This window comes from Bison bison, unplaced genomic scaffold (assembly GCF_000754665.1).
Source record: "Bison bison bison isolate TAMUID 2011002044 unplaced genomic scaffold, Bison_UMD1.0 scf7180017864461, whole genome shotgun sequence".
Lineage (NCBI taxonomy): Eukaryota > Metazoa > Chordata > Mammalia > Artiodactyla > Bovidae > Bison > Bison bison.
In genome coordinates this window covers 3198516-3214587 of record NW_011495023.1, presented here as the reverse complement: position 1 = coordinate 3214587, position 16072 = coordinate 3198516, and the positions used below count along the sequence as shown (strand labels likewise).

Here is a 16072-nt window from a genome sequence, read left to right as displayed (position 1 = left end):
AATGCAAAACAGATACTTCCTCTGGGATAATATTTTTAAACCTGAATGTCTGGTAACAATTCTTCCAAAATAATCTACTCTGAAGGTCTAATTCAAGGTGAAGGGAAAGCTATTTAACTTTGCCATCATTCCGCATCATTATCTACTCTGGGAATAGACAACATCATCACACACTAATGCAAAGAATCATACGATTCAATTGCATGGTTAAGATTGTCTACTTTCCCTAGAAATGTAATTAATCTTGTCTAAACAGCTGTTTCTCTATTTTCCTCCTGAATTAGATTTAAACCGAGAATCTCTGTCATCAAAGTACTGAAACAAAGGCAGTACAATCCATAATTGAGAATGGATTTGAAAATTATTAGAAACAACCTGAAGTTAAAAAATGAGAGAAGAATGACCTAAAAAGAGCAAGTAATAATCGTCTAGGATTAAGTGGAAAGAAACTAAGCTTATGGCATAAAAATTATTCAGGAAAAGTAATAAAGGTTTGCAGTTAAGAAGCTCAATCATTTGAGTCAAGGACATGGCAGAGGTAATGGAAAAAATAGAACAGATGTGAGAAATATTTTGGGGTTGAGAGTTAATAGGATCTGCAAGGGGGCAAGTTTAAGGGGAAAGCCAAAGATGACTATGGTATTTCAATCCTAGGTTGCTAGAAAAAACTGAGTTCATCCAAAAGGAATAAGGGAGATATGGTGGAAAGAGTTTGATTTTTGAGGAAATGGGTAAAAATGAAATAATCTACTTCACTTTAGCCATTTTTAGTATAAAATAAAATTACAGGTTACAAAACTGTATTTTGGACATGAGGTCAATAGTTTGTGTTTTTGTTTTTTTTTAGTTTTTATTTGTTTTGTTTCGTTAATCAAGAGGGGGAACATGCCATAGATAATGTTTATACTGAAAGCAAATCAATGTAAGTGATCCTACATACACTGATCCCATCTCAGCTAATGTGATGTCATGACAAAACACTGACTGATAATCATCAAAAGCAATATTTTTATTAAAAGCCTAATTTTTATTTTCATTTTCATCTTATAGTAAGATTACATCAACTTCCTTTATGAGACATATGGCTTCATCAGATTCTGCAGTTTCAACCTAAAGTTTCTTTTGTTATGAAGCCAACATGAAAACCACACAGTTCAGACAGTCTTTAAAATTCCGTATTTTTATTCCAAAATGTAAACCAGAAAATTGGGACTAATGGTGTGTAACTGATATTTCACATCTCTGCCCTTGTTTCTGGCAGCTCTTTCCTCTCCACCTTGGAAACATCAGCCACAGAACACATGCAGCAGTATAATTAAAGCAGCAACAGTGTCCACAATGCCTTGGTTCTCTTTCTGAATTATTTATTCCCTTCCACCACTGGGGTTACAGCCATTCTCCCCAAGCTAAGAATGGGATGTGATTTGGGTACTGAGATCACACACCTCAGGTGAAAATCTCATTACAGCTTTCAACTGTGTATTCTCATCCCAGTCATCTACGTTCTTTAAGTTTTGTTTTTCAGATCCCTCAAATGGAAATCGCTTTTTCTTCCTTGGGAGGTGAATGCATTTGATGAGCAATATAATGATAGTGGGAAGCATTCTGATCCACAGAATGCACTCTGACATTTGATAGCTACACAGCCTTAGACTGGCTATCTCCTTCTCAATGTGCTCCACAAAATTGGGATAACAAACACATCCAACCTATTTATCATTCAAGGTCTCTTCAACCTGTGATGGACCAAGCACTATTCCAGATTTTTAAAAGGTTACAGGATTATATGAGATGATATGGAGAGTGATAACAATATTTAAGGAAGTGTGTTTTTTAATATTTACTTATTCGTTTATGGCACTGGTGGGTCTTAGTTGCGGCACACAGGATCTTCGCTGAGGCCCAGGGACTTCTCTCTAGCTGTGGCACGAGGGCTCTAGAGCACACAGACTCGGAGCTGTTGCGGTGCATGGCCTTAGTTGTACTGCAGCATGTGGGATCCCAGTTCCCCTACCAGGGATCAACCTGCATGCCCTGCACTGGAAGGCAGATACCCAACCACTGGACCAACATGAAATATGACCATGTATCAGCTCCCCTTCTTTTAAGGACTTTCTGTATTTTCTGTCCTTGCCAATCTCCCCAACTGTAGTGAATACTGCTGTGCCCCATTGTTAGGCTTGATCACTTAATTCGCTCTGACCAGTGGAAGCTAGTAGACACGAAGCCCTAATAAAAGCTTTAAGTGTGCTTTCTTTTTCTAACCCTCTGACTTAAAAACAGAATGTGTCAGACAAAGATTTGGTCCATCAGCTTGGGTCCCAGATAGATAGGACATACAGAACAGATATATAGTTTGGAACTACATGGAATTATGGGGCTTCCCTGGTAGCTCAATGATAAAGAATCTGCCCACCAATGCAGGAAGATGCAGGTTTGATCCTCAGGTCAGGAAGATCCCCTGGAGTAGGAAATGGTGACCCACTCCAGTGTTCTTGCCCAGGAAATCCCAAGGACAGAGGAGCCTGGTGGGCTACAGTCCATGGGGTCACAAAAGAGTCAGACACAACTCAGTGACTAAAACAATTAAAACAACATAGAATTATATGGAGATATGAACAAGAAGAGTGTATGTTTGCTGTTATTTTTCTATGTCAACTGACACACTTGAGAGCAAGAAATAAATGCTACTGGTTATAAGCCACTGAGATCTGGCTTTCAACAGAGGCTGACATATAGTATCTTACATACCTAATTAATATTTTAGCAATAGTAATAATAACTAAAATACATAAGCACTTAAAAAAATAGACATCTCTCCACCTATCCACCCATCTATCCAATAGATGCTTATTAAGTACTACTATGCACCAGGTACCGTTTATACTACAAGGTACAGCAGTGGTCAAATAAAATCCCTGCTCTCATGCAACATTATTATGGGAGAAAATCAAATTTGACTATAAGGTGATGATAGGTGTTGTGGAGAAAAACAGGAGATGGAAAATGTCAGGTAAAGAGATAAGAAGAGATGTGTGTATGTTTGAGAGAGAGGCGGGGTATAAGTTGAGAGAAGGTTTTCCTAGAGATTCTCTAGCAGTGATCAGAAAGGAGGAGGTGAAATGGATGTCTGGAGGAAGCACATTCCAGGAGGAGGGGTAAGCAGGTATAAAAGGCCTGAGGCATAAGGGAGTTGCAGTAATCAAGGACCACTTAAGAGGTCTTATCATTGAGGGACGTCAATTAGAAGCACATTGGTCAGGACTTCCCTGGTGGTTCAGTGGTTAAGAAATCACCTGCCAATGCAGGTGACATAGGATTGATTCCCAGTCCTGGAGGATCCTACACGCTGTGGGGCAACTAAGTCCATGAGTCACAACTAATGCAGCCAACGCACCTAGAGCCCGTGCTCCACAACAGGAAGCCACTGCAGTGAGAAGCCTGCATACCTCAACTAGAGAGTTGCCTCTATTCACCGCAACTAGAGAAAGTCCATGTGCCGCAATGAAGAGCCAGCACAGACAAAAATTAAACAAATAAATTTTTAAAAAGAAGGTGCTTTCAAAAAAAAGCACAGTGGTAGAAGGTAAAGACAGAGCCATATATGACAGCGCCAGTCATTTACTCCTTGGATGTTATTGTAAGAAGTTTGGCTTTTGTTCTGAATGAGATGGATGTCATAGCAAGGCTCAGGTTAGGGTGACATGAGCTTATGTAAGTTTGAAAAGGATCATTCTGGCTGCTGTTATGAGAAGAGATTATATGGTTCAAGGGTAGAAGCAGAGAGATCATTTTAAAAGCAATCACAAAAATCTATACAGAGACATTGGTGATTTGGACCAAGAGGAGAGAAGCAAGGAAAATGAGAAGTGGAGTATGGATACACGTGTAGCTAGTGGTTGATCTAATTTGTTGATGAAGTATAAGCAACTAGAGATAAATTGTCATTCACTGAGACAAGAAGGGAGGCAAAAATTATAGGATTGAGGAGACAATGGGTCATCAAAATTTTACTTTTACACATTGAGGGATAAAAGTAAACTTGTTGAATTCTGATTTTATCTTTGCTGGCCTTCCAGAGAGGGGTTTGACTCTGCAGAGTTCCATGGAAACTGCTACACTGAGGATGATAATTAACCCTGCCAGAATCATGAGCCGGAAAATTGGAGCTGGGGCATGTAGCTACAGCAGAAAGCACTGGAATCCAGCCCTCTGATTATGTCTGGGGAGGGGTAGATACTCTGATGAACCATTGCATGTAAAGTTTTCAGCATATGAAAAGGCTCTCCTTGGATTACTGCAGTTGATTTTTAAACTACCAAACCTCTGATCACTCTGAGGAGGAGACGGTACTTCTTCTTGTCATGCAATTAAAAAGTCTACAGTCTCAATCCCAAAATCACCTTCCAAGAGCTTGATATCTACCCCACTAGATCACTATGCACTGCTGGAATGAGTTTCCCTTGGGGCGTGTTTGTTTTAGGTTATTTCCCTAGTTATCTTTGAGATGCTCATTACATCTAAGTTTGGATACTGAATAGGTTGTTAGTATCCAAGTCTGGAGTCCAGCCTTCTTGGGCTTCCCTGGCAGCTCAGTTGGTAAATAATCCGCCTGCAATGTGGGAGACCTGGGTTAGATCTCTGGGTTGGGAAGATCCCCTGGAGAAGGGAAGAGCTACTCACTCCAGTATTCTGGCCTGGAGAATTCCATGGACTGTATAGTCCATGGCGTCTCTAAGAGTCAGACATGACTAAGTGACTTTCACTTTCTTTCTGGAGTTCGGGGTGGTGGGGGCGAAGTTTGAGGATGGAGATATAAATCTGGAATAAATATATTAGTTTTTTAATGGAAAGAAGTCTATAACTTGGAAAGGAAATGGCTGTCAGCAATCCTCAGGAATGTTTAAAGTGCAGCCTGAGAGTAAGACATCACTGAAGGTAACTGAATGGTTACTAAAGTCTCCAAAACAATGTAATTACAAAGCAATCAGTTCAGTTATTATAATTGCCCCCCCCCACCCAATATGATAGAATTACTGTTTAACCTCGGACACATTTTCCTAATACTTTGAATGGGATGGGATGTATACACAACTGATTCAAACCTCTTTACTATGTTTGCAAAGAGTTTGAAGAATTACAAAGATTTGCAACCTTTTCCAGGGTTAATATATTAAGAGAATAGAGAGAAGTGCAAATACTTTTGGAATATTTCTGGAAATGAAATATTGATTTCCTTGGAAGTTCTATTCAAGTAAACAGGCTTGAAAGCACTCATACATTGAAATATCCTTCCTTACCAGGGTAGAGAGTGCAGTCCATGAATGACAAATCATCAATTGCAATGTCTCCAGTAAAGCCATCTCCCACTGAAGCCTCCACTGAAATCTAAGGACAATATAAGAAACTTGTTGATATTGTGAAGGAAATTCATTTATGGATACACATGGTTGAAAAAGAATTCAGAATTTACCTAAAGACAATCTCCTCTTCTGAACCATTAAAATCATACTTTGTAAAACTCTCCACAAGCAGGCATCTTGTCTCTCTACCAAATACTTCCAGTCATAGGAAGCGCCATACCTTACTGGGCCCATTATATCCACGAAGCCCACTTTCACCCTGCTTCTGGTCAAAGTTTTGATTTTTTGAGATTTCAGTGTATCAGACTGATATCTACTTCTTTATAACTTTCCATCATTAATTCTAGACTTGTCTTGCTTTCCTCCGAGCCTTTAAGGCAAATTACTGAACCTCTGCCCAGCGTTGCCCTAGTAGCTCATCTGTTTCCAAGGTTAAATCTCTTCATCCTTCAAGAAACCCAATTTGTTGCCAGAGGTACTTGCTAGACTGCACATTGTGAAGAGCTTTAAAATTTTTCTCACATCGACCTTATTCTGTAACACTTTATGAAACCGGCTAATCGTTATTAGATCTCCTTCAGAACCACATTAATCACAGTGAACTCAGATGACATCGGTGCTGTTATACGAGCTGCAATTCCACTGCAACTCCAGTAAAATATGAAATACTGACAAACCACGATAGTATATGGCAGATTGTAATTAGGGCTGAGCTTTACTATAGCAGAATTAATCATGATGAATTATTTTAATACTCATGCAAATATGTTGCACACTTACTAGGAATTCTGCTATATAATGAAGAACAGTAAGCAAACTCAAAAAAGCACATTCCCTTTTTCTACTAGTATAGGAATATATGTTTCTGTTTCATTTTTCCTCAGAAATGCTATATATGGAAATTGAAATTTTATTTCATTCTTCAAATTCTATCCTCCATTAAAAGTTGTTTCATACATTATTCATGCCCTAAAGAAGATAATTAAAAAGGTCAAATTACTGACTGTAAGCCTCTTGACATCTTCCACCAGCTTTCTAGATTTTCTCCAGAATTACTAGAATTTTCTCCCTGATATGTCACTAAGGAAATTAATCAATTTGGAAAAGGTTTATGCATTCAACTAATGGGCAAATATAGTCTACCTAACACTGCCTGAATAACAGGAAGTCATCTGCTGTTTCAAAATGGATCACTGCAAATATAAAATGCACCCTTCTTTTCACCACCAGCACGATTAAAAGAAAACATTACAGGGGGAGAAAAGAGGAACACAATTGTATTCTAATAAACAAACAAAAAGCCAGCAGTCAGAATTTGACAGAACACACTGTAATAAAATCTCTCTTATTTTATAGAAAATAAAAAGAGCAGTTGGGTGAACAGTAAGAAAAAAGGTGTAAGGACTGATTAATAACTATACATTAATTAATTACTAATACATTCATTGGATCAATATTATTGCAATACAACAGAGGACATGGTAACAAGAGGCTCAGAAGATGTAAGTAAAAGGAAAAATTAGGATAAATAAAAATAAGCATTACTAACTTGGCTACACTGCTCATGCTTATCTTGCTTTATTCGTGAGAAGGAATAGAAAATTGATATAATAGAATCTCAAGTCTATGATAAGCACAACTGTACATATAAATATCTATAAGCTAACTATATCACACATAGCTCCATTCAAGTGGGTGGGTGGGCTCAAGTGTCCCAAAGCATTCCTTTTGTTGTCTTTATATAGTCACAAATTCAAGAATTGGCCATTTGAGAAAGTCACAAATTCTCTCATTTACAGTCCACACCAGGTAAGCAGCATTTGTGAGTGGATGCTGTCTATACAAGGAGTGTTTGCATTAGGGTTACTTCACATTACACAATAAGCATTTTGATATTGTTTCTACTAGCACTGTCAGTGGGAAGACACAGATATAATCCATGGCAGAGGACAGTTGGGTCTTGCTCTAAGACAAAAATTAACCATAATTTTTACCTAAATATCTTCAATTTCCTAACCTCTAAATGGTAGCATCCTTGAGAAAGAATGAACAAAAATTTCAAGCTGAGATACTAAAAAAGTCAATTTGCATATATAACTGCAGTCTCAGCCTCTTTTGAATATTTAATTAAGGCAGACATTTAAAAAGCTTACTTGATAATCATATCTTGAGAAAAAGTCATGAATGTTAAAGTTCAATTCTACTTCTGTCCTGTATTTATTTCAGTCTTGCAAAAAGCTTTGCAAATTATCCTTAGAAACTAGTCACAAGAAATAGCAAACCCAAGTGTCTCTATTCTGGAAAATTCACTTTCTCTCTTGGTGTTTTTCCCAGAATAAATGGAAGGCTGTTAAAACACTAATGTTATTGTATGCAAGGCAGTATTGCCACTCTGGACATTAGGGAAGCCAAATTTTCCTCCTAAGTTTCATTAGCACCTTACTGAATGACTTAAAAAGCAACTGAAAATTCCAGTTCGGTCTGAATGACCTGCATTATCTGCAGAGGCCAATTCTACTTACATGAGAACTACTACTGGCTTGAAAATTTTATAAAGTAATCCACCCCTTTTAAGTTGTTCTTTTCATGGGCTGTTGCATGCTCCAAATAAAGATGGAGTGGCCTTGTCAGCTATATTGGAAATTTTAGCTCTAACGTAGCCAAAAACTCTTATATTAATAAGCCTCTAGAGACTTGTCTGAATAGATTCTTTTCCATATTGAGGAAACCAAGTTATTCACCAAAGTGTTTACATGATATAAAACTAATCATTCATATGTAAGACAGAATTTAATATTTTTTACCAAAATACCTTCAATTTCCTAACATATGCATATTAATTCATAAATGACTTATATACATGTATATATATTATGTATGTACATATATATACATGTACATATGTACATATACACATACACATACTCTATTAACTCAAAGGAAAAATGGAATGGAGTCAGCCTGCCACTTAGTTTAACCACCCTGCATTGGGAAAAAAATTACAAAATTCCAGGATAATATATATCCATTTTTAATATAACTCATCTTCAGAAAGATTTGAAATTCTTGCTTAAAATTTATAAAAAGCACAAATCCTGTGTGGAGCAACTAGAATTCCAATGCATTGATGATAGGAATTCAAAATGATACAGTCACTATGAAAAATAGTTTGGCAGAAATAAACCCGTGCACTTAATGATAAATTAATGAATGACAAAGGAGGTAAGAATATACAATGGAGAAAAGATAGTCTCTTTATAAGTGTTTCTGGGAAAATTGACAGCTACATGTTAAAGAATGAAATCATAACATTCTCTAACACTATATACAAAAATAAACTCAAAATGGATTAAAGACCTGAGATCAGAAACCATAATAGTCCTAGAGGAAAGCATAGGCAGAACACTCTTCGACAAAAATCACAGCAATATTTTTTTTGAAATCTGTCTTCTAAAACAAAAATAGAATAAAAAGATAAACACATTGGGCCTAGTTAAACTGAAAAGCTTTTGCACAGCAAAGGAAACCATCAGCAAAATGAAAAGAAAACCTTCTGAATGGGAGAAGATTTTTGCAAATGATGTGACCTACAGGGAGTTAATATCCAACATATATAAACAGCTTCTACAACTTAACATCAGGAAAACAAACCACCTAATTTTAAAAAAATGGGCAGAAGAGCTGAATTTTCCTAAGAGGAAATGCAGATGCCCAACACACATAAGCAGAGATGCTCCACATCACTAAGCTTCAGGAGAATGCAAATTAGAACCATGATGAGATACCACCCCACACTCGTCAGAACGGCTATCATCAAAAAGAACACAAGTAACAAATGTTGACTAGGATGTGGTGGAAAGGGAACCCTCCTGCACTGCTGCATGTGTACATGTGCTCAGTCATGTCCAAATCTTTGCGACCCCGTATACTGCAGCCCACCAGGTTCCTCTGTCCATGGGATTTTCCAGGTAAGAGTAGCGGAATGGGTTTCCATTTCCTTCTCCAGGGGTTCTTCCCAACCCAGGGACAGAACCCAAGTTTCCTGCATTGGCATGTGGATTCTTAACCACTGAGCCACCTGGGAAGCCCTCCTACACTGTTGGTGGGAATGTAAATTGGCACAGCCACTATGGAGTTTTCTCAAAACACTAAAACTACCATATGACTCAGCTTATATATCTAAAAAAAAAAATACCATATTTCTTCTTGTCAGGCTTCACAATATATGGATTGGTAAGAATTCGGTTTTTCTGGGCAAATCTACTTTGGCATTGTGCCAACTGTTCCCCTGGTTACCAAGAAGGAAAAAAAGTCTTCCCTGTCCTGGCGTTTCTCATCATCAATGACAGAAGAGACTAAATGGTGATGGTTCAGTCCTTGTGAACTTAGTTTAACCCCAACAGTGCTTTCAAGTAGAAAAGTGAAAGTGGCTCAGTTATGCCCAACTCTTTGCAACACCACGGACTATACAGTCCATGGAATTCTCCAGGCTGGAATACTAGATTGGTTAGCCTTTCCCTTCTCCAGGCGATCTTCCTAACCCAGGGATCGAACCCAGGTCTCCCACACTGCAGGTGGATCCTTCACCAGCTGAGCCACAAGGGAAGCCCAAGAATACACATATTGGAGTGGGTAGCCTATCCCCTCTGCAGCAGATCTTCCCAACCCAGGAATGGAACAGGGGTCTTCTGCATTGCAGGCAGACTCTTTACCAACTGAGCTATAAGGGAAGCCTGTGTCAAGTAGAATAGGTTGCCAAATACTTCTTAAAAAAAATTTTTTTTCTTGATGTGGACCATTTAAAAAGTCTTGTTTGAATACATTATTGCTTCTGTTTTATATTTTGGCTTTTCAAGATCTCAGCTTCACAATCAGGGATCACACCTGCACTCCCTGCATTGGAAGGCTAAGAAGTCTTAACCATTGTACCACCAGGGAAGTCCCAGCAAATACTTCTAAGACAGGATGTTTCTCAAGAAGATACTGCCTGCAGTTGCTGCAGTCCCCATTACTCCCTATCAAACGTAACTCTAAGGCTGAAAGTCAGTTGCCATTAATTATTTTACACCCGAACCAATTCTCTTAATTCACATCCTTTGCCTGGTTTCCATGGGCACTTGGGTTTGCAATTCCTTGTGCATGCTGGTTAGGTTAGAAACCATGAAGGGTCTGAGACTTTATCCTACTTTCAAGCTAACAAGTTAGGCTGTCACTGTTTCATATACATACACTGAGAGAAGATACAAGAGATTGACTTAGAGAGATGGCAAAAAACATCAGCCAGAGAAATGTCTTCCATTGCTTTCCCACTTCCTGCAGGGGAAACATGATATGTGCCAGTCTTTTTTCTGCCTGAGTGGTGGGCTGCATCATAGAAGAAGAACCCCAACATTAGGAGATTCCAGCTGTTAGAAGCTACTGGCACAACTGAAGGACAAGGAGGAGGAGGAGGTGGTGACACAGGAGGGAAGGAAGGGGATGGGCTCTAGGTAGGTTAAGTAACTGTGGAACACAAGCAAATGTCTCAGGGTAAACTCTATGCAATAGATTATTTGCTCAGAAGCTGAACAACACAGGACATACAAAATGCACGGAGCAGCCTAGGTGGGAGGGGAGTTTGGGAAAGAATGGATACATGCATATATATGGCTGAGTCGCTGTGCTGTGCACCTGAAACCATCACAACATTATTAATCGGCTATACCACATATAAAATTAAAAAACGTTTTTTTAAATGCATGGAGAACTGTCTCCCAATGGGGAAGTTGGACAGTATACTTAATTTGTGGAAGTATGATAATCCCTTCATGTATGTAAAAACTGAAATATTTATCTAAATTCAGCCTCCTTTCCTCTTATACCTCATTTTATACTCTTCTGAACTGAATGAGAGTAACTTGTTAGAGTCTCTCAGAGATGGTTATCCACCTGCTGTTGGCCCAGCTCCTTTTCCACCCACAAAAATCTTTTCCCATGAAAGCTGCTGCTATATTAACAGTAGAGATTTTTTAAAATTCAAGAAGCAAAGAATGGGGTTGAAGAAATAAGGTCACTGAAAACTTCATACAAGCTTCCTTATTCAGATAAAAAATGTTTTCTATTATTCTTCTTGAATGAAAAAGACAGAAACCTAAAATAAAAAAAACTCTGAGTATTCAGGTCACATTATTTGGATTTGCTTTCCACAGTTTTTAAAGGATTGGCAAGCCACAAAGCTTATTTCTGATACTCTTCTCTCTACCATTTTAGATGTACAGGAAGAGTCAAAATTTGGGCAAGTTTTTTTCCTCCTTGCCAATTCTTAACAGTGCCTTTCTGGAACTTGCCTAACTAGATTTTAAAAGGGATAAATGTTGATCAATTTGAAATTAATTTGCTACTTGAAACTGGACACATTCACATGCTATATTAGAGCATCCTCCAGGGACTCATCTAGACCATAACCCATTACACATCTCATCAATTATGTGAATGAAGACAAATAGTTCTCAATTTCTCTAGTTCTAAGAATTTATACAGAACCAATTTGATTGGTGGTTACAAAGAAGCATTTAATTGAAAAAAGCCTGGTCAGTATCAGAGAAAAGTGATGCAGGTTTGGAATTATTGACTTAAAAGTTCAGAAAACTGTGGTTTTATTAAAATGATTCAATAAGATATAATAGAATTTTAACAGAATGCGATGTAATACTGTCTGAGTGACTGGTTCACATGTGCCAAAATCATTTAAGAAGCATAGTGTTGAAATTCTTAAAGGTTATCTTTTTTTCAATTAAAACTCATTTTTTATCCTCCATACTATTAAAAATAATATTTAAAGGTAAAGGAGTAGAACCACAGTTTATTATTTTGAAATCACATGCCCTCTCAATCTCCTTGTGAAAGGATAAAGCTCCAAAGCTACCCCCTACCTCCTTGTGGGTACTTCTTAAAACTGATGTAGACAGAAAGTGAGAAAAATCGGGTCACGCATTTAAACTCCAACGATAACACACATCTGTCCTTTGCCCTGCTTCCGCATCTCATAATATCCAGCCGGTGATGACTGTGAATTAAAAAATCCCATTTCAAGTCTCAGTTTTAGATTATTACTTCCTCAGAGAAGCCTTCCTTGATCACTCAAGTTGAAGCTATTTTCCTTTAACAACGTCTCATTTTAATGATTTTGTTACCTGATTTGTAAGTATATTGTTATGCATGCATTTCAATGTCTGTCTCTTCTTGGAGACTTTAAGGACAAGTGACATGAGGCTCGCTGAGGGACACACAAAGCTGTATGCACCCAGCACCTGCACCCTGATAAGCATGCGGTGAGAGTTGACTATTACAGGGAAAAACCAAACTAATTTCAACTAAAACTATACATGTTACTCTTGATGCCTTACTTCATTGCCCACATTTCCTTTCCTTTTTAAAAAAAAAAAAAAAAAACTCATTTGGTTGTGCCCGCTCTAAGGTGTGGCATATACAATCTAGTTCCTTGACTAGGGATCCAACCTGGGTCCCCCTGCTTTGGAAGCATGGAGTCTCAGCCACTGAACTACCAGGAAAATCCCAAGCTGGTGTTTTCTAAATGCAACTTAAGAGAAAAAATAGGCCTCCTGATGCCATTTACGCAATAAACTTGAATGAACAGTCACACTTACATCTCCAGGTATTATTAAAATAAATTCAGATATTAAATAATGGTAACACCTAATTTAGACATCATTTAATCCACTATCTCCTAAACTTGTCTCACCATCAGAATCACCAAAGGTTTCTATTAAAAGTGCAGATTCATAGGACTCTCTTCTGGGGCTTCTGATACAGTGCATGAGAGAACTTGTATTTTTTTTTAATGCTCCAGATGTTTTGATAATTAAGAAAATTTGGGAACTACTAATCCAATCCAAATTCTGTGTTTCAAAGAATAAAGTGGATTCCCAAAGAAATAAAGTTCTTTATAAGATAACTGAGACACCTCACCACACACACATACAAATGCCTCAGAGATGAAAAGTATTCTGCCCAATAACGGAGATAAGACATAGTAAATGAATGCCACTTGAACCAGTTTCTGTCCACACAGTGCTACCAGGAGAATGTAAATTATGCACAGACTTATTTTGTTGCTCAAAAGGAACCTTTTTCCTGAACTCTGGAGGATCTCTAGCTGTATTTTGTAGCTTCCTGTATGTCAACTAAAGCCTTGAAGGAAAAATTATTTTTAATTTTGATATATAAACGCCCTATAAATTTCTAGTTCCTAAGAATCCATTCTATTTTCTCTAGTTCTCTACCATCACCTATTCTATACCTAAAATTACCACTGCATCTCATAGTCAGCTCTCAGTATTCAAGCTTAAGTGCATTAGGGTGAGCCTCCTTAAATGGCAAAATTTCAATACTGAAACAAAATTAAAACTAGTACAATATGGAAGCCACTTAGTGTAGGGTTCACTTACACCTGCTTTTCATCCCCAAGATTTAAGTCTGTATTGAATTTGTTATAATATTGCTTCTGTTTTGTGTTTGGTTTTTTGGCCACAAGGTATGTGGGATCTTAGCTACCTGACCAGGGATTGAACTTGCACCCCTTGCATTGGAAGGCAATGTCTGAACCACTGGAGCGCTAGGGAAGTCGCCATCCTCAGGATTTTTTAATGTATTTCTTTCTTCTACTTTTTTATTGGAATATAATTGCTTTACAATGTTAGTTTCTGCTGAACAATGAAATGAATCAGCAATATACATACATAGCAAGTTTACTGATAGGAATCAACAGTCACTCGAATGTACTGAAAAGTCAGCTAAATTGGATGAGATTTAACTCATCGCTCTGTCTGGATCATCCCAGTTCATGGAGCCTCTGCGGCAGGTACAGACAGGCGGCCACTAATCAGGGACAGTTGTCCTTGCTCTTAACTCACACCCAAGGCCACAAGTTTTCATATTTGTTAAAAAGACCAAGATACAGAATGACGAGTTTACATTTTTTTTTCTGGTGGGTAGATGAGCTTTTTAATAACTGCCAAAGGAAGTCTAAGCTCTACATATACACAGCTTGCTTTCTGAGTTGCATATTCACATCTGCTGGTTCTATAGAAAATGCAAGTAAGCAATGGCCTCAAAAAAGTCATTAGCTCTAGAGCTTTCTTCATTTTGAATCCCGTGGAAACGAAAGCTTCACCTATCACTAATCTCTTAAAAATTAATTTCACATGAAATTGTCTAAGTAAGCAAGGGAAGGTAAGGCACCTGAGAAAGCAATCAGTGGAGGAATAAAAGTAGAAAATCATATGTACTGACAGCATGATGTCACGTGGTAATAAAAAAAAAAATACCACCTAAAGTCTTAAATCCTGCATTAAAGGATCATTTTTAAAAACTAGACTGTTTTGGACACATTTTAGATAGGAGAATGGAAAGTCATACATACAGATTATTAAAGTGTTTCCTTCAGTGTAATTTTAGTATAGGACATTCACTTTCATATAATTCTTAAGAGTCAGAGATTTAAAAGGCAAGGTTGCTCTGTCAAACCCTCAGTTTCATGCTCTTTGCATCTCCTCCATCCGTGTGTTAGCGATCTCTTTTCAACCTATTCTGTCAATCCTTCTGAAAATATATATTTTGTTTTCACCTCATCAGAAAACCATTACTCCACATCCTACCTGTCTGAGCAAGCAGAAGACCGGTTGTGGCCCAAGCTTGTTTTTAGTATATATTTCTAAACCAAGATGATTGGGAAGAATTGATACAATTCCCAATATACTTTTCAGTTAACAATCAGTGTGATCTGATTCCAGGGTAAGACAAAAAAGGCCTGAAAGCACGGTCTAACTATGCCTAACAGACCTAAATAAATCATAAAGCAGAAATACTCAAAAGTTACATTCAAATTGGTAATGTGGCAACATAAGAAAAACAAAGAATCATACCTAAGGATGACATACAACATACCAGTCCATTCTGAAGGAGATCAGCCCTGGGATTTCTTTGGAAGGAATGATGCTAAAGCTGAAACTCCAGTACTTTGGCCAGCTCAGGCAGAGTTGACTCATTGGAAAAGACTCTGATGCTGGGAGGTATTGGGGACAGGAGGAGAAGGGGACAACAAAGGATGAGATGGCTGGATGGCATCACTGACTCGATGGACGTGAGTCTGAGTGAACTCCGGGAGTTGATGATGGACAGGGAGGCCTGGTGTGCCATGATTCATGGGGTCGCAAAGAGTGGGACACGACTGAGCAACTGAACTGAACTGAACCAAAGGATGAACAGCAATTCTACTTCTATTATAATATTAAAGTGTATAATGATCTTATGAACTCCATAGTGGCTTTCTGCAAAGATCAGGACTCAACAAAGTCATAACTTAGGTGTTTTTTTTTCCCCCCTTTTAATTGGAGGCTTTATTTTTTAAATGTTTGTTTTCTCAACTGGAACACCCCATTTGTTGTTGTTTAGTCACTCAGTCATCTCTGACTCTTTGTGACCCCATGGACTCCTCTCTCTATGGGATTTCCCAGGCAAGAATACTAGAGTGGGTTGCCATTTCCTTCTCCAGGGAATCTTCCTGACCCAGGAATAGAACCCATGTCTTCTGCATTGGCAAGCAGGTTCTTAACTGCTGAGGCACCAAGGAAACCCAACAACAAAAGTTGTTTTCATTCTACCATGACTCCCTTGAGTAGTCCAGAGACCAACACTGTGGTTCATGACAT

General features: G+C 38.1%; 1 protein-coding gene across 1 annotated transcript in view; it reads right to left on the bottom strand.

Annotated features, from left to right (window-relative positions):
- Positions 1 to 16072, bottom strand: part of MALRD1 (MAM and LDL receptor class A domain containing 1) — a 559293-nt gene that overhangs the window by 397960 nt on the left and 145261 nt on the right. The window contains exon 19 of the mRNA XM_010859895.1: positions 5301 to 5388. Coding sequence (XP_010858197.1) covers positions 5301 to 5388 — 88 coding nt within the window. The remainder of the gene's footprint in view (positions 1 to 5300; positions 5389 to 16072) is intronic.